The sequence below is a fragment of the Bombus huntii genome, chromosome 17 (genome assembly GCF_024542735.1).
Source record: "Bombus huntii isolate Logan2020A chromosome 17, iyBomHunt1.1, whole genome shotgun sequence".
In the NCBI taxonomy this organism is placed as follows: Eukaryota; Metazoa; Arthropoda; class Insecta; order Hymenoptera; family Apidae; genus Bombus; species Bombus huntii.
In genome coordinates, this window is record NC_066254.1 from 719513 (window position 1) to 744671 (window position 25159).

Below are 25159 nucleotides of genomic sequence, written 5' to 3' on the forward strand. Positions count from 1 at the left end.
ACAAACAGTCTTTGTCCCAACTACGGGAAGACAGGGGAGACATATTTTTCCAACGAGCGGCGTCTCCCACTAGCAGCTTTCCCTCGAGGGCGGCTGGCATCCTTTTCTGGCCACCGATATGGAGATTGACCAATTAGCAGCAACACTTTCTGAGCGGGGGCTTTTCTCGACGAATCCGATGATCTCGTGTCCTGGGACACACCCCGTTATGGTTTTCCTGTGTGGCATCATCGGGACGGAAAAGGCATTCTCGCTCGCGATCTCATCGATCCAAGAGTAACGCCTTCGCGATCAGTGATCACTCTCAGACTTAGACTTTGTGGCTACGTCCTGTTGTCATCCCGTTGACCGCGGATTCGTTATTGAGCCCGAGAGCATCGTCACTAGTGTCGCGAGTGCCGAACCGCCGTGATCAATTGTTAAGACTGTAATAATTCTATCACTGTAATAAACCACGCCTGTGCGTACCGTATCAATGGCTAATCCTCGAGAAGATTCATTCGACGCCCACAACCCCATTCCCAGTGCCAACCCGACATATTTATTATTATTGAGATATGTATATGTCGGGTTAACATTAGAATTTAGGGCGCGTAACAATTCTTCGTTTGGATTAGCCATCGTTTTACGAAGCAGAGATTATATTTACATGTATATACAGAACCTTTACAAAGTATAATGAGTATTGAGTTTTGCGAATAATAAATTTAACGATTAATAAGATTAACGAATAATAAGTTTAACGAATAATAAGATTAACGAATAATATGTTTTACGAATAATAAGTTTAACGAATAATGAGTTTAATGAACGCTATTAACAATGTTCTTGGGTTCATACGAATCCACGGTCAACGGGATAACTCTTTACTATGCGTAGAATAATTCTAGGGACAAAATACGATTGCTGAGACACTCGGTATAAACTTTTCGATGTGCCACTTTCCAAGGCGATCGCACGAATAAAAAACTGATGGGAATTTTCTTCGCTGTACGATTGCATTTGTTTGTTATATACTCGTTGGAAGTATCGAGAAAGTTCCAATCGCCGTTGCTAAGCAGTTTCTGCCTGAAGTTTGATTATTAATACAACGTGTGTCCCATTATATCGACACCTCCGAGGTACAATCCCATGTGGCTAGGCCCGTTCTTGAGGCCGTATGCCGCCACAACCACATTTCTAGGGAGAACCATACAACCACTCCATACCTCCGTCAGGCAAAACGTCCATCCTGTGACCGTGGCTACGTTCGGCGACCAGTTGTCACCTCGAGCCCAATCTCATTATCACAAGTCTCGAACAATTACAATAGAATTGAATAACTACAATTGTTTAATTACAGCAATGGTAGACTCTAGATTACAATGTTGCGGAATTATCCGAATTTTCAAGGGCTCCGGTGTTCTTTCATCTCCGACATATAGTTTTGTGTGCTAGACTGGATTGACCACGTAGTAGAGACACACGTATGTGAATACGAGTGTGTGGAAGTATGTGTATGCGCGGCGTCTCGAAAAACAGATGAATGTAACTGTTCCGTTGGCATTGTGGTATAGAAGATGGTGAGACAAAGAAAGTGCTGAGACGCGTGCAAATGTATATTGACGAAGATCCTGGAAATGGTTTATTAAATAAATCTAAAGCTATTTTAATATGAATTCTAGGTGCAACCTTAGTGTTCCTTTACTTTTATTTTTGCAATTAAGATCCACAATTTTCAACATTTATATAAGATTTAGTGCATTTTAAACATTATTTATTTCACAAACTTGAATAATGCTTTTGAGTGTGATATCTGGTAAAGCATACTCCATTGTGCAATGGTGTTCAACACGATTTGCAACAGTATCTTGTTTCACTCTTTTTTCTATTGGACAAACAGACTTTACATTGTTTAGTTAGGAACTTCTTGCCTTTCCCCGTTATTGGTTCAAATATATACTGTTCCATATTACCAGAGAGTCTATATGGTAGGTCGATGCGTGGATAATTTGCTGTATTTGGAATACTTTGTTCCATATCCATAACTGTATCCGCTGATTTTTCTTCCGTCGTCCAGAATACCATCACAGCAAGTAGGAAATCATTATATTTCATTTTTTCATTATTACAAAAATTATAGATCATGAATACATTGGACAGGCCGCAGTTGGAGAGATATAATACTACCTTTTTCGGCCATTTATTTGTTTTTCTCAATATTGAGTAATATGATAGATACTGATCAGCAAGAACGAACAAATTTTTCTGGACATGAGTCATTCCTCCATTTTCCTTGTTTCGAATTAGCCTTATATTTATATACATTTTGTAAACGATAACAACTTGTTTCTTCAGAAATAATTTGGAAAAATTCATTGCCAAATATACAATCAACAGCTTCCTTCACACTGCAGTTTCTTTGTAATGATGCTGACGTAAAACAAATTCCTTCAAAAGGTTCCAGATGTGGAAAAGTATCATCATCTGTTCATTCTTCAATTATTGTGAATCTTTACTTTCGCTTGAAACATTATATTTTTTATTCAGTCCTCTTCTATGTCTAATCGCATCACTTAATTCAGGAATGTTGATGCTATCACTGAATTCATTTTCGGCGCAAGTGTTGTTTGGTGCATTAGATAAATCATCAAACAACAATTCACCTTGACTTTCATTTTCTTTACATCTATGTGTCATTTTGCTACTTTTATAAAATTAGGGCCCATTTCATAAAATAATTTTTGTTATAAATTATTAGCAACAGATTGAAAATGTATATGATTTTTAAAAAGTTGATTCCTTACAAATTAAAACACGAACTTTGAAATAACAAAATGTACAACAATAAAACACTTTACAAGGTACGATAGACGATCGGCATAGATCTACCGATGTATTGGCTATACTGTCTGATTGTTTTTACATGCTTGGAATGTCAACATTCAGTTGTTTTACTAATCATTTATCACAAGAATGCGCAAGACTTCATTACCTGGTAACGTAACAAAAACATTTGTCTCTGATTGCTTAAGACATCGCTTGAGTCGAAAAGACATGAAACTGAAAACTTTAAGAGAGTTATTTAATGCAATATACATAATTTTTCATTTAGCTGTCCATTGATATGTATTATCACGCGATACTTCATAATACTTCATAATACCTTAATTAATTCTTCGAGTATAAGATTAAATAATTTGTTTGTAGCTTTTCTCATGTTTCTGGATTTCCTATTTCAGGTGCATGTGTGCGAATATTGTAATATGCAGTGACCAGTAGTTTTTATGGAACTCGCTTGTGATTTATGCAAAATAACGTACGGCCACAGTCAGTAGATCCGTGAAGAATACTTAATGCACATGTAGTTTATCTGTGGACATTGTTATTTTCATTACGATTCTTCTGTGAACAGTCTCCATACTCGTGGTAAATTTGCGATTTTCTCACTATGTGTAAACGGTAACACAGGTTTTTATACTATTTTTATGCAATATACCAAATAAAGCGGGACTAATATACCAGTTGTCTACGTAAAGAGCGTGACCTTTACCGAAATGGAGTTCCAGAAAGGACATTACAACACTTCCCGATTTACCAACATCTTTATGTTTGAGTTCTATCTTAATTTCAGGCCCCATATAAATACTGAAATCCTGAATATAACCAGTCTTACGGGAACAAAGAAAGAATGATTTCATATCAAATCTTATTTCTTTTCCATGTAATGAATTTTTGAATGCCAGTTTGTCTGTGTACAAGAGCAGACGTTTCTCTATACATAGATTGCGATAAGGGTAAAATGTACTTGCAAATGTTCCACGTAATTTACCAATTATGTTTCGGATTCTTCGCAGACGATCGAGATTGGATACAATATCGTCACAAAATGTAACATTTGTAGCAGTAATAAGTGGCGGCCACTGCTTATTATTTCGCCATAGATATCGCTTCTCCAGAGCTTATCTTTGTTCCAGTATTCTGGTAATGATAGCTTCTTATTTCTCATCATTAAAAGAGAGATAGCCATGGAACAATATAATTAACTGAGCAGTGTATCAGCTTTTACATTATTGTTATCTTTTTTTCTTTTTTTGGGCGGCACTAATTGTTTGCATTTTCAACATCACACTCTACTATCTCCTCCCTAACAAACGACTGAAAGTAATTTATAATTTTTCATGAATAATTTATGTCTGCTTGAGTACTCGAATTTCGTACGGTAAAATTATGAATTTTGGGGTCACATTTTTCTGTCGTCCACATGACATTGTGTAAAATCGTCCTTTGCGCGTTATTATTTTCTATTTCAGAATCATCAGAATCTGTAATACTTAATACATTCAATCTTTTTCACTGCAGTTATCCGAAACAGTTTCTGATTCATCTAATACGTTCAACACTTGTAGCTTTCTCAGATTTTTAGAAACCACTTCGAAAAGAGCAGAATCTGAAAAGTTTATTAAAATAAAACGCAAATTATAATACTTTTAAGAAATAGGAATACCTTCAGAGAGTGAATGGACCAGTATACAAATTGTTGGGACCTTTTTTTGCCTAAAGTTTGTAACACTTTCCTTAACTAACTATTGTTCTGTGATAGTCGAAAAAAATTAAAAAATCAAACGATGTATAAAAGCGCGGAAGTCACAAGAGGCGCTGCTAGGCATAAATTAGTTTACGACGTCGCTGCCACACGCTCAAGAAGGCCACCTGCTCAGAAATAGTAATCAAGTAGACGAGACATCCTGCATGCCACAACTATCGATCAAAACAGTAACTGAATAACCGCCTCTGATAAACATTCGACGATAACCCCTCCAAAGGGGCTATAACCTCAATATAAAAACCCTCCTAAATTAGCGCTCAAAATCTTATTCTGTTGTTACACTTTGAACCGTCACTCTGTTGGATTTATATAATAAAACTTCCATCATCTTATACGAAGTTCAATTTTTTCACCTTATTTGTGAAACGTTCGAACTGCGACGCGAGGAGATCACCGGCGATCTATCGGTTTCGTGATATCTTGTGTCTCCGACGCGACACCGCCGGTTATAGGCGGCCTTAGCCTCTAAGAGTCACTTCGTGGCCGCCGGCTATAACTAACGTTATTAGCGAAATGGTTAATTTTCAATAATTAAAGGACAAAGCCGAAAACACAATTTTTTTGCTCTTGATTTTTTCATCTTATTCTAGCTGCAAGAATCACCTCTTATGTATTTGTACACTTATAGCTGAACACCCTGTATATACTATAAAGAAAGGATGGGCGACCAACAACTCCTAGTACGCACGCTATCACGGACGCACAATTACACATATAATTCGCTGTAGCGGTATCGATAATTTTTTCCAAATATCTCAGACACTACAGCCGCCCGACAGTTACATCTATAGGAAAGAGTTGTTTAGAATCATACCGGCGATGACGTGTTCGAAAGTCGTCGAAATCGGAGAGGATGTAACTGTTTTATAATTCCACGTTATAGTTCATTTCAGAAAAGGGTGAATGAATTTCTCAATATGTCATTTCATAGATTTAAGAGAGATTTTATCTAATCACTTTGTCACGACGTATGTATAACAAGAAGCATAATTTAACAGAACGGTCCGATGCGAGTGATCTTGGATAAAATGATATATTGTTGACGTTAGTAGGCCGTCAAGCTGATTCTCTACGTCATGTGTGCACGTACATTCGTGCGAGCGTGCATCTGTAATCAGATTTGTGATTATTAAATAAGGATTGGGGTATTCTCCATTTTCCGATCACCGTGCTGTAAAACGGTCGGTCAAGCTAGTACATAGAAACCACTGATCGGCGAATGCAATCGCATATTAATATGACTCATGAGTATGGTGACACCTTTACCAATTATTTTTTCCATTCTTACGACATAACAGAGTGATTAAATAAAATTTCGCTTTTGCCCTCTTTTTGCCCTTCACCGGTCGTTTTCCGCCAGTTTACCACTTCTCATCCGCTACCTGCGCATTCAATGCTGCGTCCTTCCAGATTCATCATTCATGAAATTTATTAAAATATTGCGTAATATTTAGTACATATGCATATCGTGCAGGGTGTGCCGAGAGTAAGTGTAAAGAAAATAATACCTCAATCAACAAGTGGCGCAATTTCGGCTTGCAAAAGGACTACATGCTATAACTCGAAAAAATTAATCAAAAATGGAATTATGTGCCGGCATCAATGACACGTGCATTATATTTGCTGTTTTTACATTTACAATTTCATGGCAATCTGTACAAAGTTAAAGCAAAGGCGTAAACTCTATCTGTTCCATACACGATTGCTCACGATTCACGTCATAGTCGACTAGTTGACCAATTTTCCAATGAAACGTGTGTATTATTGCTAACAGAATACAGACCCGCTTCTCATGCAGCACCTGGTTCTTCAAATTCGACATCACTGAACTTCGCACACAATAAAATTAGAAATGTATGTAATATATAAATTTTAAGAGAAATCGATGTGTAAAAATCGTAATGCTTATTAGTTTCACTAAACATTCTCGAATTATAGCATTGATGGTCACTACTATTGTCGAGTCATCTATTAAGATGGTTGTAGCATTGATCACTGGCGACGCTAATGTCTGCCGTCGTAATAAAAAAAAAACGACACGTCGGAATATAAAAAAGATATTAACATTAACTAGTTAGGAAAACATATATATATATATATATATATATATATATATATATATATATATATATATATGTATGTATGTATAATGTATAGTAGCATCTTTGACAAAAAATGTAACTTTTTTGTCATGTGCATTGATGCCGTATTTTTCAAATAGACATGACTGACGTAATCTCCTTAAACACTTTTGAAAATTTCTTATTAACTGTAATATTCTCGTTCAATACACTGAAACTTTTATTCGCAAATATTTGTCTACTTTAACTGTATCCCAGACAATCTTTTAGGAGTTGAACTTTACAGGGTGATTATACCTCATAAACTTGGGTTACGGCAACTAAAACAGGATACGTGTTTAGTATTTTGCGCCGCTCTACTAGTCTCAAGTTTTATCAAAATCTGAGTCCCACTATTCGCGACCTTTTCCTGATAATAAAGTTTCCTTTTGATACCATTATGGCTTGCAACTATCATGACATTGAATTTACCTGATTGATGAGTATTCTACTTAAAATACTTTTTCATTTTTCTAGGAAAGCCTTCTTTAAATAATTTCATGACGAAATATGCTGAATCAATACCTTCATTTATATTTTTATTTATTTTATTTATATATTTTCAATAATGCTCATATTGCGGGGCTATTTTTAAGCGTTTTCTAACTTGATACAAAATCCACGCTAATAATTAGTATCAGTAGTATTGTGCTTTGGATTTTCTTACATCACGATGAAATTGTGCTTTAAATACATTCTATTCTACGAAGCATTAATTGCGCGAATATATGTCGCACATATACTTTCAGCATTAGTTAGATATTAATATTTTCACAACAGGAGCTGGTATCGAACCATTTTTTTTATATTATTTCGGAGACTTGAAAGGATATGTACATATTTTTTATTTGCTAAAAGTTTCTTACTGAACGGCGTTCGACCATAATTCTAATTGGTGTTCTCTAACTTTAGCAGAATGGATCGTTCGTAATATGAGATGGAATGTGCAATTCAACTATTTGCCTTTATGTTAATCAATGAAAAGTTATGTGAAATAATAATTATAAAATCGTAAAACTGTAAAATTGTAAAATTCTTAAAATTCTAAAATCCTAAAATTCTACAATTCTACAATTCTACAATTCTAAAATTCTAAAATTCTAAAATTCTAAAATTCTAAAATTCTAAAATTCTAAAATTCTAAAATTCTAAAATTCTAAAATTCTAAAATTCTAAAATTCTAAAATTCTAAAATTCTAAAATTCTAAAATTCTAAAATTCTAAAATTCTAAAATTCTAAAATTCTAAAATTCTAAAATTCTAAAATTCTAAAATTCTAAAATTCTAAAATTCTAAAATTCTAAAATTCTAAAATTCTAAAATTCTAAAATTCTAAAATTCTAAAATTCTAAAATTCTAAAATTCTAAAATTCTAAAATTCTAAAATTCTAAAATTCTAAAATTCTAAAATTCTAAAATTCTAAAATTCTAAAATTCTAAAATTCTAAAATTCTAAAATTCTAAAATTCTAAAATTCTAAAATTCTAAAATTCTAAAATTCTAAAATTCTAAAATTCTAAAATTCTAAAATTCTAAAATTCTAAAATTCTAAAATTCTAAAATTCTAAAATTCTAAAATTCTAAAATTCTAAAATTCTAAAATTCTAAAATTCTAAAATTCTAAAATTCTAAAATTCTAAAATTCTAAAATTCTAAAATTCTAAAATTCTAAAATTCTAAAATTCTAAAATTCTAAAATTCTAAAATTCTAAAATTCTAAAATTCTAAAATTCTAAAATTCTAAAATTCTAAAATTCTAAAATTCTAAAATTCTAAAATTCTAAAATTCTAAAATTCTAAAATTCTAAAATTCTAAAATTCTAAAATTCTAAAATTCTAAAATTCTAAAATTCTAAAATTCTAAAATTCTAAAATTCTAAAATTCTAAAATTCTAAAATTCTAAAATTCTAAAATTCTAAAATTCTAAAATTCTAAAATTCTAAAATTCTAAAATTCTAAAATTCTAAAATTCTAAAATTCTAAAATTCTAAAATTCTAAAATTCTAAAATTTTAAAATTCTAAAATTCTAAAATTCTAAAATTCTAAAATTCTAAAATTCTAAAATTCTAAAATTCTAAAATTCTAAAAGTCTATATCTCTAAAATTTGGAAATTATATTAAAAGTTATATGGAAGATTATTTCTTCCTCGGTTTTGAAGATAAAAATGTTAATCGAATCATGCATAATATTATCCAGTTTCAGTAGTAGGATGGCGTTTTTAAAAGTACGAGTATCCAGAGTAGTGCCACATCGTGATCATTACAGTACTGTGACATACGTTTCAAGATCTACTATCGTGCAGACGCATTTTTGTTTGATCTTTGGTAAAGAATACAGAGTGGAAATAGCAACAGGTAACAGATAATTCCTTATGATACTACAATTCAATCGTGTTTTCTATTAACTATTAATCATCATTACCAATATTGTATATTTAAAAAATACCATCGGATCATTAATTACTACAATACTTTAAATGAAGCTTTTGAATTCTTAAATATTTATTTTGTATTCTACACTTTACACAGTAAAAATGGTTCATTATTGTGGGTATAGCATAATTTATAACGAATCACTAAAGATGAACGTAACATTTGCCTTTATGTGATAGTTGCATGAAACTTTGGCTATTTTCTGGAAAAAGTTGAATTTAGGAACAATTTTTCACAAGTTACTGTTAGGACTTGCTTCGAATTCTCGTGTTTATGAAAGTTGAAAATACACTCCGCGGAGACTGTATTAATCATGCGAAATATTTTAGTTATTTTACATTTTAACACGTTGACTGTCACGCGTGTTTTCAAGGAAATCTCCGTTAGGCCATGCGTGCCACACTACCAAGCGTTCTCTGCTAGGTACTCCCATGGATATTTTAGTAATGCAAGTCGCTCAAGCGGTGGTCTCAAGAATGATCTCTCGTTTCGTTTGTTCGCAATATTAAAATCACTAGCCGTTGTTGAATATAATGAAGTAAAGTGTGGTATAGATTATTTCGACCAAATGGTCTCTTATGCCACCAAAATTAGAAAAGGAATCAAATGGTACAAAAAACTTGGCGTTCAACTCCTTCTGGGAATTTCTGTTGTAAACACTTTGACGGTTTACAAAATTGCAACAAGGAAGGATATAAATATTAGAATATTTAGAGAGTTATTAGCCGCAAAGTTATTAGGGTTATCTGAAAATACGAAAAATCCTTATCTTCGACGGAGTCAGCATAATATCGCCGTTCGGAAAATTGATTCCGGAAGAAGCATTAGACGCGCATGCAAACTATGTTATGCAAATAAAAGACGTCGAATGGACCGAACAAAGACACAAAAGAATTTAAAGAAAACAACAACTTATTGTCCAAGTTGTCCCGACTAACCTCAGCTATGTATAGAATGCTTTAACGTTTTACATTCGAAATAATTTTTTGTAATAAACCATTTTCGTATTACTTTTATAATAATTCTATAGTTTTATTATTTCCTCTGGAATATCTTTTCAAATAACTAGAATGATCCTTCGCAAGTAGTCAAATAAGCGACACCCGAATACAGGTTTCGAGGCCATCAACGTGTTAAATGGTACAGATCCCTTGTTTTTAATAAAATAAACTGAAACATACGCAAATAAACTGAAGTATACTTCCTAATAAAATACACTTCCCTTATTTTATTTATCACTTTCTGTATAAATATACCTGTCAACGGAATAATAAAAATGGAATAATAATAAAAATAAGTAAATGGAAAAATGTAAATGGATAATGGAAGAATCATTTTCATACGAAATTTCATTTATTCAAATATAGATTAAGATTGATTGACAGTTCCTTTAAATATCTATGGATTCCATATCTTCTTGCCTGTTAAGTCACATAATTCTTTCGACATAATTAACTGCAAAGAACTACATTCTTTTTATACTGTGAGTCATTGAGTCCACTTCTCTAGTGCCACGCGCGGTTCATCATAAGCAGGCACTTCTTCGTTACTGTTGAGAATTTTGGATCTTAATAGCCGAAATAATGGTATAGGAACACTAAATTTGCTCTTAGAATTTATATTAGAATAGCTATATATTTATTTGATAAACGATTTCAAAGATATTCATCGATACACACTTGCACGAGTGTCAGCACTTTCTTCTATACCCGACTGTTATCCGACTGAACAGTTTACATTCATCTGTTTTCGAGACGCCGCGCACACACATACTTCCACACACTCATATTTACATACAAGTATTACTACTGCGCAGTTAACTTAGTCTAGCACATAAAATTATACATATTTCAAAGTACCATTTCATTTGCTGTCTCACAGGGAAACAAGTTGATTACATCAATACATTCATCGTCTGTGATTGTGGATTTTTCCAACACTATATATATTTGTTAATTCTATTGCATTTACACCACTTTCGAGTTTTTATTTTGTTTTGTTTCGATAGCTAAAGTACTATTAGTTTCATACCAAAGTCTTATAATCAGAATTCATTGAATAAAGGAAAGATACATTAAAATACATTGTGCACGTACACTAATAAAATATGTTTATTCGACCAATCGCGGGGAGACGTAGTCGCTAGGAGAGACATCAACGGGAGTCGTAAATTCCCGTTACGATTATAACAATCGACACCACGACTTGATCGATCCCCTGATTTCCGTTGAGATAATAGGGGTGATTGAGTTTGTATAACACTGTGATTCACAGAATTATAAATTATATATTTCCAACACTTAGAGTACACTGTTGAGCATAGATAAATAGATAATCACTTATCGCACGAAGATAAGATAGATATGTACGTTAGAGCAGGGCTCTTATAATTGGATTTAGTGTATTAGTGGACGTAGTACTATAATATATTTAGGAGAGAAGATGTATGCTCGACAATGCCGAGAACCGACTCTCGCGTTATGCTTAGACTGCCACGATAGGCATCAGCGTTAGACTTAGTAGTTTACTTTTCCAACGATGTAGAAGAAGTGAAGTTGAGCGACGATGCTGTGTCGGAGGAAAGCTAATGATAGGTGTGTCTAGCGCACGGGACCATCGGATTTGTTGGTGACGATTTTAGTTAGGAGAGTGAGGGAATAGGCTTCGTTGTTAATTGGTTAAACGAAGGGTCTTAACCGCCCTCGAGAGAAAGTGGTTAGTGGGAGGAAAGTTGCAGCATACGTGAGAAAAACTAACTTTCCCTTGTCAAGCCGTGGTAGACAAGAGTCTTTAGAAATTCTTCGGAAACAGACGTTTGTTTGGTTTGAAGGACCTCTAGTAGGAAATTCCTGAGATTTATGGAAGATACTTAAGGCTATTGAGGGTACGCCGTACGGAAGAGCGGACATCTGATGTCCGTCTGGCCCGCGGTGTGTGACCTGGGTCAGGCAGAGGGTCGCCCGGCGTAACAAAATATGTGCACAATATGATGCGAATTCTCAAGTAATTGGCGATCAGTCAGGTTGCAACTGATCGGTTGATATCACGAATTGTGAACGCTATTAACATTCTACTGTATACAATGTTACGGTCTGGTCTTGATCTTCGGTGTTCATAACCGTTATGTGTAATTCTACATGTCGATTCTGGGGTTTCTCGAATTATATCAAAATTAAAACAGTAGTTGCTACCACCAGAAATAGTCGTTAAACTGTTTCGATCAGTTCGATTCTCGTTCGTTAATTTTTGAAATAAGGCAAACGACTGAATAGAAAGGTTTCAAAATCTTGTCGCACCCTTCTAAAGAGCGACACTATTCTCAGATTCCAAACTGCAGTATCCCCGATGTTCTAATACGTTAATGTAACCGTATATACAGCGTTAACTAGCGTATCAATACAATTCATAAATAAAATTCCTATTCTGCCATAGCCGCTATGTGCAGGAGTACTAGCACGGAGAGAATTAAGGTTTTCTTGGAACAAATGAACACTCTCAGTATCTTCTTGATTGTTGACAATAATAGTCAATGTATAATTTTATTCGAGTAGTAAATGTGGTGCAAGTCCGAAATCCGAACAAGGAGATATTATAATGTTTAGTTTCTCACCTTGCTTATATGTGTTATTAATCGCACTCTCGGACTATCGTACTAGGTTAGTGTAGTTGTTGGAAAATTGGCTGTATTAATGGTTGACGATTAATAATTACTCGGTTGTACTTCCTGACATAACTCAAAGACTATAGTAAAACAATTCTCGGCTTCGCAAAGACTGCTGTTTCTTTTGAACTTGATATTAACTCTCGATACATTTTTAACCGACTCTTGACAAAATTTCAATTAACTTGACTGAACTCTATAACTGAACGGAATAACTGAACTCAACTGACTGAACTCTCTACAAATTTTTTAACTGAACTGTACCTTGACGAAATTTCAAGTGAACTGCCCTATTTACAAATGTTTACTAAACTGCCCTGTCCTTACGTGACTAGCCTTATTTATACTAAGACTATCATGGGATAATTGTCACGTGATTATTCAATGACAGCGCGGAGTTTCGGTACGTGATTACTTCTGCGGGCGCTGTATACTTCGGTTCTGTTTGTATCCTTCCAGAAATATGAGGATTGCAACTGATATGGTTTTCGTGGAAGTATTATTCAAGTTTCCCTTTTTTTTTACTAATCCTTGTTGCTGCATTGTTTTTACAGTATTAGTTTCTGCTGATGATAGGTCGTACTTTGCTGAACACGTGGTTAGCTTGCTGATGTCGGTACTTGATCTTTTGGCGCGTGCTAGTTGTTTGTAGCTGTTGATGTTGTATGAGAAGGTCATAGCGTCATATCTTCCATTATCTGCTTATTATGCTGCGTATTGAGGGTACGTGTCAGTGGACGTCTCATTCTTCCCTGTATCTATTTCGATATTCTTAGATTTTAATTTTGTTCAATAATAAAGTTGTGTATATGTTTATTAATTTATTGTAATATTGAAGTATTTATATGCGTCGTATCTTTTATTCCTTTTAAGTATTTCATTTTTAATTCCATATGCCTAGAGTTGTGGCTCGTGGTATTCTCGAGTTAAGACGTATCACGTTATGGCTCGTGTGGAGCGCGAGACCTCAATCGAACAAATCGTGAGCGCCAGCTTACCTCGTAGCGACGTCGTAGCAAAGGAGATTGTGACATTCGAAATCGCAACCCATTCTGAGTTATGTTTTCTAAGAAAAATCATCGATAATAGATTAAACCTGTTTACTTATTGAAATCTATATTGACATATCGAAAATGTGAATGCTCCTGCTTCATACATAATTAATGAATAACAGCATATATAAACAATATTTATACAGATTTAACATGCACGCCGTGTTCGTCTCGTCCATGGGTGCACAGAAAAATCACATACGCATTAAGTATTCTCGAAGTGCTACTATATGTGGGCGAACACTGTCTTTCACGGAGCATGCACATTTTTCACACAAATTAGCGCTCACTGTATACGATAATATCCACATATATACAAATAAAACAAAAAATAAATGAGCTGATGGAAAGTACAAAAAAGATTGTTTAAGCTGAAGATTACAACTATAACAAATTTTGTACATTATCTTAAAAACTTTTCGACTAACTATTTGATAAATCAGTGGCAAATATAAGGACAACAAGTGTGGAGATCCTGAAACATGAATACAATCAATAAAGAAAGGAATAAAAATGGGATCAATAAAGGGTTGAATAAGACGAATACTCTCGAAGAGTTCTACGCCGGTAGTGGGATTCTTCTGACTGGAACAACCGGTTTCGTTGGAAAAGGTCTCCTGGAAAAACTGATCCGCATGTGTCCTCGCATTGCTGCCATTTTTATACTAATTCGTCCAAAAACTACCGAAACGATAGAACAACGATTTAAGAAGCTCATAGATGATCCCGTTCGTAAATATTATTCTTGTTTCTTTCAATATTTATGCTTGTCAGGAGCCAAATTGATTAAATTTCTTTCCTGGAACTGAGCTGGTATTTTTTCGTTTTCAGATTTACGATAACATTAAAGTGAAACATCCCTCAGTTTTGAGCAAAGTTTACCCCGTCAAAGGAGACGTGAGTCTGTCGGATTTAGGTCTTTCGCGAGAAGATAGAAATCTGTTGTTAGAGAAAGTAAATATAGTGTTTCACGCCGCGGCCACTGTGATATTCAACGAGCCGTTACACGTGGCTGTTAATGTGAATACGAAAGGTACCGCTCGTGTCATCGAGCTTTGGAGCGAACTAAAGCATCCGATTAGCTTCGTCCACGTTAGCACAGCTTTTAGTAATGCTAATCTACATGAGATCGAGGAAAGAGTTTATACGTAAGGATACGTTATGCACAAACGTTGTTCCATAGTTTACGAATATAATATTTGTAATGATAGTGTGAAGAATATGTTCACTTATTATTGACTTTTCAGCACGAGCTTGAACCCTTCAGAGGTGATCGATATGTGTGATAAATTCGACAAAACGTCGATCAACCAAATAGAAAAAAAGATTTTAAAAACTTATCCAAACACATACACATTCAGTAAGAATTTAGCAGAGCAGATTGTAGCAAGCAAGTGTAAAGATCTGCCAGTTGCGATAGTGCGGCCAAGCATAATTGGTGCCTCTTTGGAAGAACCATGCCCTGGTTGGCTAGAGAATATTTCTGCAATAACAGGTATTTTCATAAATCTTTTTTAATGATAAATGTTCAACACTCCTCACATTTTAGAAAGTGGAGTTAATCTGTTGGTTTTTGGGAAGCTAAATGAGAGGATTTCCCCTAAATCATCATTATTATAGTTCCAATCTATTAGTCCAATCTATTTAGTGTTACATTTCTGCCAACCGAAAATCACAAATAATTTCTAAACCAATTTAATGTTACCAGGTATCCTTCTGCTAGTCAGTAGAGGATGTGCAACAGCAATATGGGGTAGGAAAGATGCAAGATTAGATGTAGTGCCCGTCGATTTCGTAGTTGACACGATAATATGTACTGCATGGCATGTCACGCAACAACGTGGTCACGAAGTTAAAGTTTACAACTGCACGAGTAACGCTAACTCTTTTAAGTAAAATTTATTACGAATCTTTTTCAACTCATGTAATTCGATTGTTACAGTATTCCAAAAAAATCAGTTTACTTAAGTAGTGTAGACAATTCGCAAACAAACGTAGAAAACAAAAGTCCACTTTTTCTCTCAATACTTCAATTTAAAAAAGTAGTGACATACCATAATATTTATCTAAATTACATAATATTTCCCGAGATACACAGATGACAGTGAACTGTGCTTGAAGCATAATTGCAATAATTGTAATAACGTAAATGTTCCAATTGTCAAGGTGGGGTCAGTTGCAACAGCTCGTGTTGAAGTATAGCAGAGAAACGCCACTGAACGATACACTATGGTACCCGGGTTGTCCAATGATAGCTAATAGATATATTTACAACGTCCTGAGTGTAATCCCGTATATTTTGCCTGCTTTCGTCATAGACATCTTTTTAAGACTCCGAGGTAGTAAACCAATGTGAGTATTCTATCGATCCTTGAATAACGAGGACAATCTTTCTGGGACAATCTTTGTGTTCATCTATAATAATAATTAAAAATGATATTTCAGAATGATGAAACTTCTCAAAAATGGTCATAAGCTGTTCACATCGGTAACATATTTCACCACGCACGAATGGGCTTTCCAAAGAGATAACTGTTCCGACTTAGTGAGGAAAGTAAAAATGTTGAACGACAGCGATATGGTCAAACTAGATTTACGGGATATGGATTGGGAGAAGTATGTTGCAATTTACCTGATGGGAATTAAGAAATTTATTCTAAAACAAGAGTTTCAGCCAACAGCCCGACAACGATTAGCAAGGTGCGTATAAAAGTATCTTCGTATAAAAAAATAGGAACTAATATAAATACATATATTTTTGATTATTTCAGGTTGTACTGGATACATCAGATCACCAAAATATCCAGTATAATAATTTTGTTATGGATAATGTTATATTTTGTATACTGACTACTTGAACGTTACTTTTTTATCTTTAAACCAAAGACAATATAAATACAATTTTATGAAGAAGGAATTTATCATCCTTTTCATTTTGTCTTTTCATTCGTCTCCTTTCCTAATAAATCCATTTATGACATTATTTATTTTTTCTATAAAATTGTAATAAGAATGCAGTTATTTATACGCACATGACTTCAGAGCTGTAAGCAATTCATCTGCTCACTGAATATGTACGTTTTTCCATTATAAGGACAACATTATAATGACAAAATCCTCTATCATCCTTCACCAAACAAAAATTACGAGATAGTTATTCATTGACAATAATAATTTATCATTGAAAAGTCTACTGAGCAATAAACAATCATGATAGAAAATAAATATATTTTAAAATAAGATAGTTGTAAAGTAAAACTTTTTTAAGAATGCTTCATTTGCTCTAAAGGCCCACTTTGGTTCTCAAGTTGTTTGCTCATGAACTTCGTAGTTGTTTGACCAGTCAGCGTTAAAGTATATGATACTGTAGTAACTAGTTTTAGTAGTAGTGGTGGTTTCTTAGAGTAAGGACAAGTGATGATGGTAGAGTTCAAAGTTTAAGGTATTTTAATGAGTGATATTCAATAACAAAAGGACCGACTACAATATCGTCGCACGCCGACTCACACTCCGTATCCGCTCAACTCGCACTCTGCTTCTCGACTGACTCTCTGGCCGTTGTAGCATTCTATTGTCTTTTGCTGGGCCCACCGCACACGTGTTCTACAGACGCTCGTAGCCAGGGTCACGTAGGTCTTTTCGGCAAAGCTATTTACCTGAAAGACCCGGTAATGCATTGATGGAGCCGACAGCGCCTCGGCTCTCGCGACATTGTCTGTAGTTAGCTCGACGTTTCTTAGGCCCTTCTCCCCGATACTACAATACATTCAACGAAATAGAAACTAGATGTGACATTCATGCTGGATAAAATATTATTTCACATAATAAGTAGTAGGGAGTTTTTTATTTAAGTTAAATTTAAATATCATATTGGTTTTCATTTCATGTGTATGTATGTGAATATCGCAATATACAGTGATTGTTACGACCGTTCGCGGAGAGACGCGGTAGCTAGAAAAACGCGTCAGCGAGAGGCGTAAATTCTCGCTACGATAATCGACGCCGCGAAATAGTCGTTCCCCTGTTTCGGTTAAGACAACAGAGGTGGTCTAATGAATGTAACACTGTATTAACAGGTTAACATAAAATGATATATTTTATAATAATATGATGAATATATTACATAAAGTTGACTCAACTTTACGATATCTCTAGATAAATTCGTTTGCTCGTCAGATTTGTCGATGTGTCACATTTGACTCGTCAGAAGGAACCGATCGCCTTTCGATTATTCCTTTGTCTCATTTGGAAGACGACCCCCACTATGCTCGGGTCACGCCACCGCTCGCGCCTATGATCACGTATGCCTCTTCTTGTGTGAAAAACGTAACGGTCAAAAATCGACGTTTCTAGAGCTCGCTGCTTGACGACAACTATGCTCTTGTCACGTAATTTTTAGGGTTGGTTGGTGAAAATAAAATATAGTTGAGTCATAACACAACTATTAACTTTGTTTTAATGAACCTTCATTGTGAATTCAGCAATCACAATGTAACACGCACTGAATTAACATAAATCACAATTCACTCCAACCACGTTATGTAAGACTTAGTTACAACAATACATTAAGTACGCGGCTTATAAGGATAGAGACCGATATAGATATGTTGACTATTCTAAGGTCTATTCTATAAGTGAAGTTTTACTGACGATACTGTGTCTGAGGAAAGCTAGGGGTGGGTGTGTCTAAGGACACGGGACTATCGGATTTGTTGATGACAATTTTGTTTAAGGAAGTGAGGGCAGTAGACACCGTCTCTGATTGGACAATAAGACGGTTGGTGGACCAGGAAGGGTTTTAGCCGCCCTCGCGAGAGAGTTGCTAACGGAACATACCAGATGTGGAGAAAACCAACTTTCTAAGCTAACACGTGGTAGACAATAAACGTAAAGGGAAATCTAAGACATGAAATACTCGCTTGGTCCGAAGGACCTTAACTATGAAAATGCCAAGGCCCCTGGTGGGCACTTAAGACTATTGACGGTGCGCACCAAGGATATACAGACATCTGGGTGCCATCCTGTCCGTGGTGTGTGGCCTGGTTTCTGATGTGAATTGACGTTACACTCTCGTCGATACATTGTATATGATCCGGCGGGCAGATAAGACGATCTGCCTGCGACACTGTAGGACCGCGAGCGACGGTTAGAAAATACAGCCTGTGATAAGCCTCGTGGCGTAACAGTGATCAATGATTTGTACGAAAATTGTGTGTGATTCATACAAAACAGCATATTGCCACGTTTATTAACAGTTCATAAATTCGTAATGCGTTCGTGGTTTTTCTGTGGATATTGCTATTTTTGTTACGATTTATCTGGGAACAATCCGGCCACCGCAGTGCATGTGCAATTTTTCTACGATGTGTAAACTTGCAAAAAAATTGTTTACATGTTCATTTGTTTATGAATTATTTATGCAGGCGAAAGTTCAGAGGAAATACTAATCCTCTCTATTCGAAAACACCCTGGAGCAATTTACGATATGACGTTACGCATTTTAATGTGTATGCAGATTTAATGTTCAATCTATGATTTTTCTTAAAAACGTCTCGCAGGGTGATTTACGTCCGCGAATCCTATAATCTCTACGACTTGTAAGCTACTAACTATGCATCGTTGATTTGGAATCGTTCTGCACTATGTTGCTCAAGTTGACATATTTTCGTTCGTGTAAGGAAATAAAGCCAAGCACAGGGATATATGGTTCACAAACTACTCCTTCCACTCCTTAAATTGGCGTTATTCACAATATATTTTCAGCAACTAAGTGAAAAACTTGGCGATCCAGAACTTAATATTACGGCATTTAAATCCATATTAAAGATTAAATCGACCATGTGTTCCTAAAAACAAGATTAAATATCGCCTTTACTCATGTATATTCGTTAAAGTGTTTTATAGTATATTTTAAATCGATCATCGGCGAATGTGAGACAAAACTTATAATTTTAAAAAATTTTGCCATCGGATGCTACTTATGATGCAACTACGCTTTTGTACCATATAATCAATGCAGTAACATCCTCAATCAAGATATATCAGGGTTATGGTTCGCGAAAGACTGCATGCGATAATTTTAATTTTGATTTAATCAAGAATGGAATTATGTGCCTGCATCGATAACAAGCGCATTATATTTGCGATTTTTACGTTCATGACTCCATAGCAAATTGTGTTAAAGTTAAAGCAAAGGCGTAAACTCTATCTGTTCCATATACGATTGCTCACGATTCACGTCACAGTCGACTAGTTGGTCAATTTTCCAATGAAACATGTGTACTATTGTGGACAGAATGCAGACCCGCACCACATGGACCACCTCGTTCTTCAGGTTCCACAACATTGGGCTTCGCACGTAATTAGATTAAAAAAGCGATATGTAAAAATATGCATATATATATAATGGTATGGTTTGTAGTAATCATATTAGTAAAAATATGAATGTATAAAAATCGTAATCCTTATTAGTTCGAATAAACATTCTCGAACGATAGCATCGACGGCCACTACTAATATCAAATCATCAATGAAAGTGCTTGTACCGTTGATCGTCGGCGACGTTAATTTCAGTCTGTGGAGTACGATTAAACATGTTGGTATAAATAGTGACGAGACGAGTTAATCCTTTGTATAGTTAAATGTATTTAAAGTTATTTGTAGTACAGAATTACTCGTCGTCCGCTCAGTGTTGCTCGATATACAAGGTAATGTGTACGTTCGCTCGATATTAGTCGCGGACTTTTTTTTACACGTGGAGAAATCCTCATGGACACTCCGCTGCTGCTAATAATCGGTAACAGCAAAGTAGTGTCGGACTCTTACCGATTAAAATTCATGATGATCATCCTACGCGCGTGACAGGAGTGCCCAGGGACCTCTTACGAATTATCTTTCCGTTGCACCCCCTCCCCCGTCCTTTTGTTCGAGCCAGTCCTAAAAATTCCCTAACTGTAGAATTTGGCGCTAGGGGGGGGGGGGGCATTGTCTCTAGCGTCGTTCCCCCTTCTAGTCGCGATCCATTGGGACGGTGGTGAAGCGGCTTTAGGCCGCCTGACCCCCATTTCCCTCCAACGCGTTATCCTACAAGGGTGAGAGTTTCTCTTTCTCTTCCTTTCTGCTCGTGCCTTTGTACCTCCCGTCGAGGTAGGCGCGGATCAGCCGATCGAGGTATTCTCATCTTTGGTAACGGGTGCTTTCCTTAGCGCAAGTTTATCGCCGTACAGTACCCGAGAACCCCCATGGCCATAGGGGTTGGGTACGCCCAACCAGCACACCAGGCACCCAGTACCTTACTACCTGGATTAGCTAAGTCTGGCAGAGGCTGTCGCTCGTCACAGGTCGACCGGGGCGTTTTCTAAGCCCTACCGTCCCTCCAGGACGGTTCCGGAGCAGGTGGGACACTGCTCACCCGCCAAAGGCTATTCGGGGGAGCCAAGTACCCTTTAAAAGGCCAATCGAGGTATCTGGGAACCTCGAAGTGCTCCAGGACCGCCACTATCCTGACCCACGGCATGGAGTTGAATGCGTTGACGATGTCCAGAGAGACAATCAGCGCCACGCCATCAGCGTCCCGGGAAACCATGTCCTCCGTAAGCGTCCGCACACGTCTGACCGCGTAAATCGTCGAGCGCCCTTTCCGGAAGCCGTACTAGCTTTCGTGCCAACTTGGCACCCGCCCCGCCATGTGTCGCTCCAGGCGGGCGACAGCCACTCTCTCGAGGAGTTTGCGGGCCTCGTCTAGCAGACATACCGGCCGGTGCACCGCCGGTGCGAAGTCATCGGTCGGCCCTCTTTACGGAGCAAGAACAGCTTCGCCGTCCGCCATGCCCGGGGGTAAACTCCCTCTCTCAGACATCTTGTGGGCCCGACGCCACGTCGCGGGCGCCATTCTTCTAGTCGCCTCCCACATCTCTTCCTCCGTGACTTTCCAGTCATCTGTCCATTTTATCGGCCATGTTGTCTCCCGCGACTGTTCTGCAACACTGTCCCCTTGCGCGGAAGGGGGGGGGGGGTGAAAGCGTCCCGATGATCTGCAACAGCAGCGCAGGTTCCATCTCCATCGTTACTAGAGGGCCCTCATGACATTATAGACTTTCGGCAGTAGGGTGGTGTTATTAAGAGTACGAGTACCTAAAGGAGTATTACATCTGTGACAGACTTGTCGGGATCTGCTATCGTGAAGTCGCACTTTTGTTCGATGTTTGATAAACAATACGCAGTGGAAATAGTATCAGTAAAAGTTATATATAATTATAAAAAAATAATAGATCCTTTATAGTAAAGGCATAGGCGAAAATATTTGTTAATAAAATTGTAAATGTTTGAGTCAATAAGAGTGATCACCTGAAGTAACTCGTTATATTCGAATGTATTTGGGAAACATGATCATCAGGCGACTAAAAGTTGGTTTTTTAATTCCTTATATTTTTTGAGATATTAAGGTGACATTAGGTTTTTCAAATGGCGTCGTATATGTATTTTCAACAGTAGTTCATTCAGTTGGACATTCTTTACAAAAAGGCATTAATATATTTATATCGGAAAACCATTAGTTTACTAGATATTTCAATGTCTCAAATTTAACACATACGAGACAGATGACATAGCATATGTATGTCGGAGATGAAAAGAACACCGGAGCCTTTGGAATTTTGGATAATCCCGCAATATTGTAATCTAGAGTCTACTATAGCTGTAATTAAACAATTGTAGATATTCAATCCGATTGTAATTGTTCGCGAGTTGTGATAATGAGCTCGGGCTCAAAGCGACAGCCAGTCGCCGAACGTAGCCGCGGTCACGGGATGAACGCTTTGTCTAGCAATGGTTTGGAGTAATTCTATAGCTCTTCTTAAAAGAAATATTTGTGGCGGCACGCGACAGTAAGCATTCCAACGGTTTCTGTCCCGTGGCTCGCCACACGCAGACCCTATTCTTCGAGCAAGATGATTGCCAGATGTCGATGCGTCTCCGGAGTACATGTTCAGCTAGCCTGAGGGCCCGTCATAAATCTTAGAATTTAGTTGACTAAAGTCCTTCAAACAAACAGTCTTTGTCCCAGCTACCGGAAGATAGGAGAGACCTATTTTTCAACGAACGGCGTCTCCCACTAGCAACTTTCCCTCGAAGGCGGCTAATATCTTTTTCTAACCACCGATATGGAGATTGACCAATTAGCAGCCACGCCAAATTCCCTCACCTTCTGAACGAAGGCTATCCTCGACGAATCCGATGATCTCGTGCCCTCAGACACATCCCATCATAGTTTTTCTCTGCAGCATCATCGCGACGGAGAGTCATTCTCTCGTGAGGTCGTACTAGCGAGTTACTTAGAGTCTGTACGCTCGGTGGATATTCCACGTTTTCGCAAAGAGTCCGACTTAGATTTTTGTGAGCACGTACATCTATCATCCCGTTGACGGCGGATTCGTTATTAAACCTAAGACCAACATCACTAGTATTGCGAGTGTCCAACCGCCGCGGTTGATTGTCGAGTCGGTAGCATCCATACTCGTATTAACAGACCGTACCTTCGTTATAAGACGACGATGGCCGATTCCAATGAAGATTCATCAAACGCCTACAACCTTATTCCTGACCCTTCTTCGACATGTATATACAATGTCTGGAAAAAGCGTCCCGATGATCTGCAGCAGCAGCATAGGTTCCATCTCCATCGTTGCCAGGGGGCCCTTCGCGCGAAGTTTTCGCGTCACCGTCCTGTATGGCCTTCCCCATGGGTCAGATTCGACTGCTTCAACTAGTTCGGGCCAGGCACGGTCCTTCGCGTTCTTGATCTCCTTTTGTAATGAGCGCCGTAGAACGCGGTACGCGTATTATAATGTCTTTGATTTGCTTAGGTGGCAGGTGCCAGGAAAGTCCCCGAGTCGGTTCAGCATTCAAATCCAGGAGACATAGATGTCATTGCCGCAATGGGTGACTCTCTGACAATCGGCGCTAGAGCTATTTCGATTTATACGTTCGAAGTGAACATTGAAAATAGAGACATAGTGGGCAGTGTCGGCGTTCAAGGAACTTGGCGACAGTACCTGACTCTCCCTAATATTCTTAAAGTTTGTTCATTTCTTACATCTGCATTGTTTACGCATAGGATTTGTGTTATGGTTGTGGCGGCACTTGACAGTAAACTTCCCAACAGTTTACGTCGCGTGACGCACGACACAAAGACCCTATACCTGCGGACAAGATGATTGCCAGATGTCGATACATTCGTACCGAATATTTCCAGCTAGCCTAAGGACCGCTATAAATCTTAGGATTTATTTTAGCTAAGGTCCTCCAAAGAGACAAACAGTCTTTGTTTATCAGTCTCGAAGTCGACCACCTACCACGGGGACACACGAGGAATCTGCTATCTCTCACGTACAATGCTTCCCGCTAGCAACACCCTCTCAAGGGCAGCTAGCATCCTTTTCCAACGACCAACACGAATTAGCCAATAAACATTAACGTACATTTCCCTCTCTTTCCGAACCAAAGCTTTTCTCAACGAATCCGATGCCTTCGCATCCTTAGACACATCCCAACGCAGTCTTCCTCCGCAGCAGCATCGCGACAAAAAAGTCAGTCTATTACAGCGAGTCAACATACCACGATCGTTATACTTACACGGTTCGAGTCGAATAATTACCTAAACTCTCGACATCTCGTGCAATCACTGTCCGCACTCGTAGCGCATCTCGAATCATAGCTATCCAAGCTCTAACTTATAACCGCGCATTCGCGAACCGAATATAATCGCGAGTCCTGCGTCAAGTGTACTCGTTGACATTACAGTGAATAAACATTTATCGTTGAATAAATCTGAGTTTTCCTTCCGACCCTATCACGACATATCACCTCATGGCTATAAATGCGAATACTGAAATCTTTCATAGTCGGATTTTCCTATATACAGGAATTAAATCCTAAATTGGTAGGTTATTCACTTGGGAACGCTATCAGTACTGATCCAGCTGTGCAGTTAAATGTCTCCGAATGTGGAGCTATGTCTAAAAGTATGACACTTATGGCGACATATCTGGTGAATAAAATAAAGGAGAATCCGAGGATAGATATCAACAAACATTGGAAGGTTTGTAGGTTTGTAGACAAAGTAATTATATACAATACATATTTAATTTCACATAATAATAATAGTATATGGGAAATGATGTTTTAATATGCACATAATCGTTGAAATTAACAACCGATTAACAGAACATAAATTCACATAAAAGCATTTCGATCTGTTATCAATACATATCGAAAACAATGGTATCCGTTAACGATATTGGTCC

The 25159-nt window shown here is 37.0% G+C and overlaps 1 protein-coding gene and 1 long non-coding RNA gene across 3 annotated transcripts in view; one reads left to right on the forward strand and one right to left on the reverse strand.

Moving 5' to 3' along the window:
- The window catches only part of LOC126874980 (putative fatty acyl-CoA reductase CG5065), a 672215-nt gene that overhangs the window by 479792 nt on the left and 167264 nt on the right, over positions 1-25159 (forward strand). The window contains exons 1-8 of one of the 2 annotated variants that reach the window (XM_050637560.1): positions 8965-9065; positions 14300-14584; positions 14688-15004; positions 15104-15351; positions 15565-15748; positions 16023-16208; positions 16302-16556; positions 16628-16787. In XM_050637560.1, coding sequence (XP_050493517.1) covers positions 14339-14584; positions 14688-15004; positions 15104-15351; positions 15565-15748; positions 16023-16208; positions 16302-16556; positions 16628-16706 — 1515 coding nt within the window. In that variant the 5' untranslated portion in view covers positions 8965-9065; positions 14300-14338 and the 3' untranslated portion in view covers positions 16707-16787. Of the gene's footprint in view, positions 1-8964; positions 9066-14299; positions 14585-14687; positions 15005-15103; positions 15352-15564; positions 15749-16022; positions 16209-16301; positions 16557-16627; positions 16788-25159 lie in introns of those variants that run through there. The other variant, XM_050637559.1, reaches the window with a different exon arrangement.
- The window catches only part of LOC126875038 (uncharacterized), a 139063-nt gene that overhangs the window by 18531 nt on the left and 95373 nt on the right, over positions 1-25159 (reverse strand). The window lies entirely within an intron of this gene.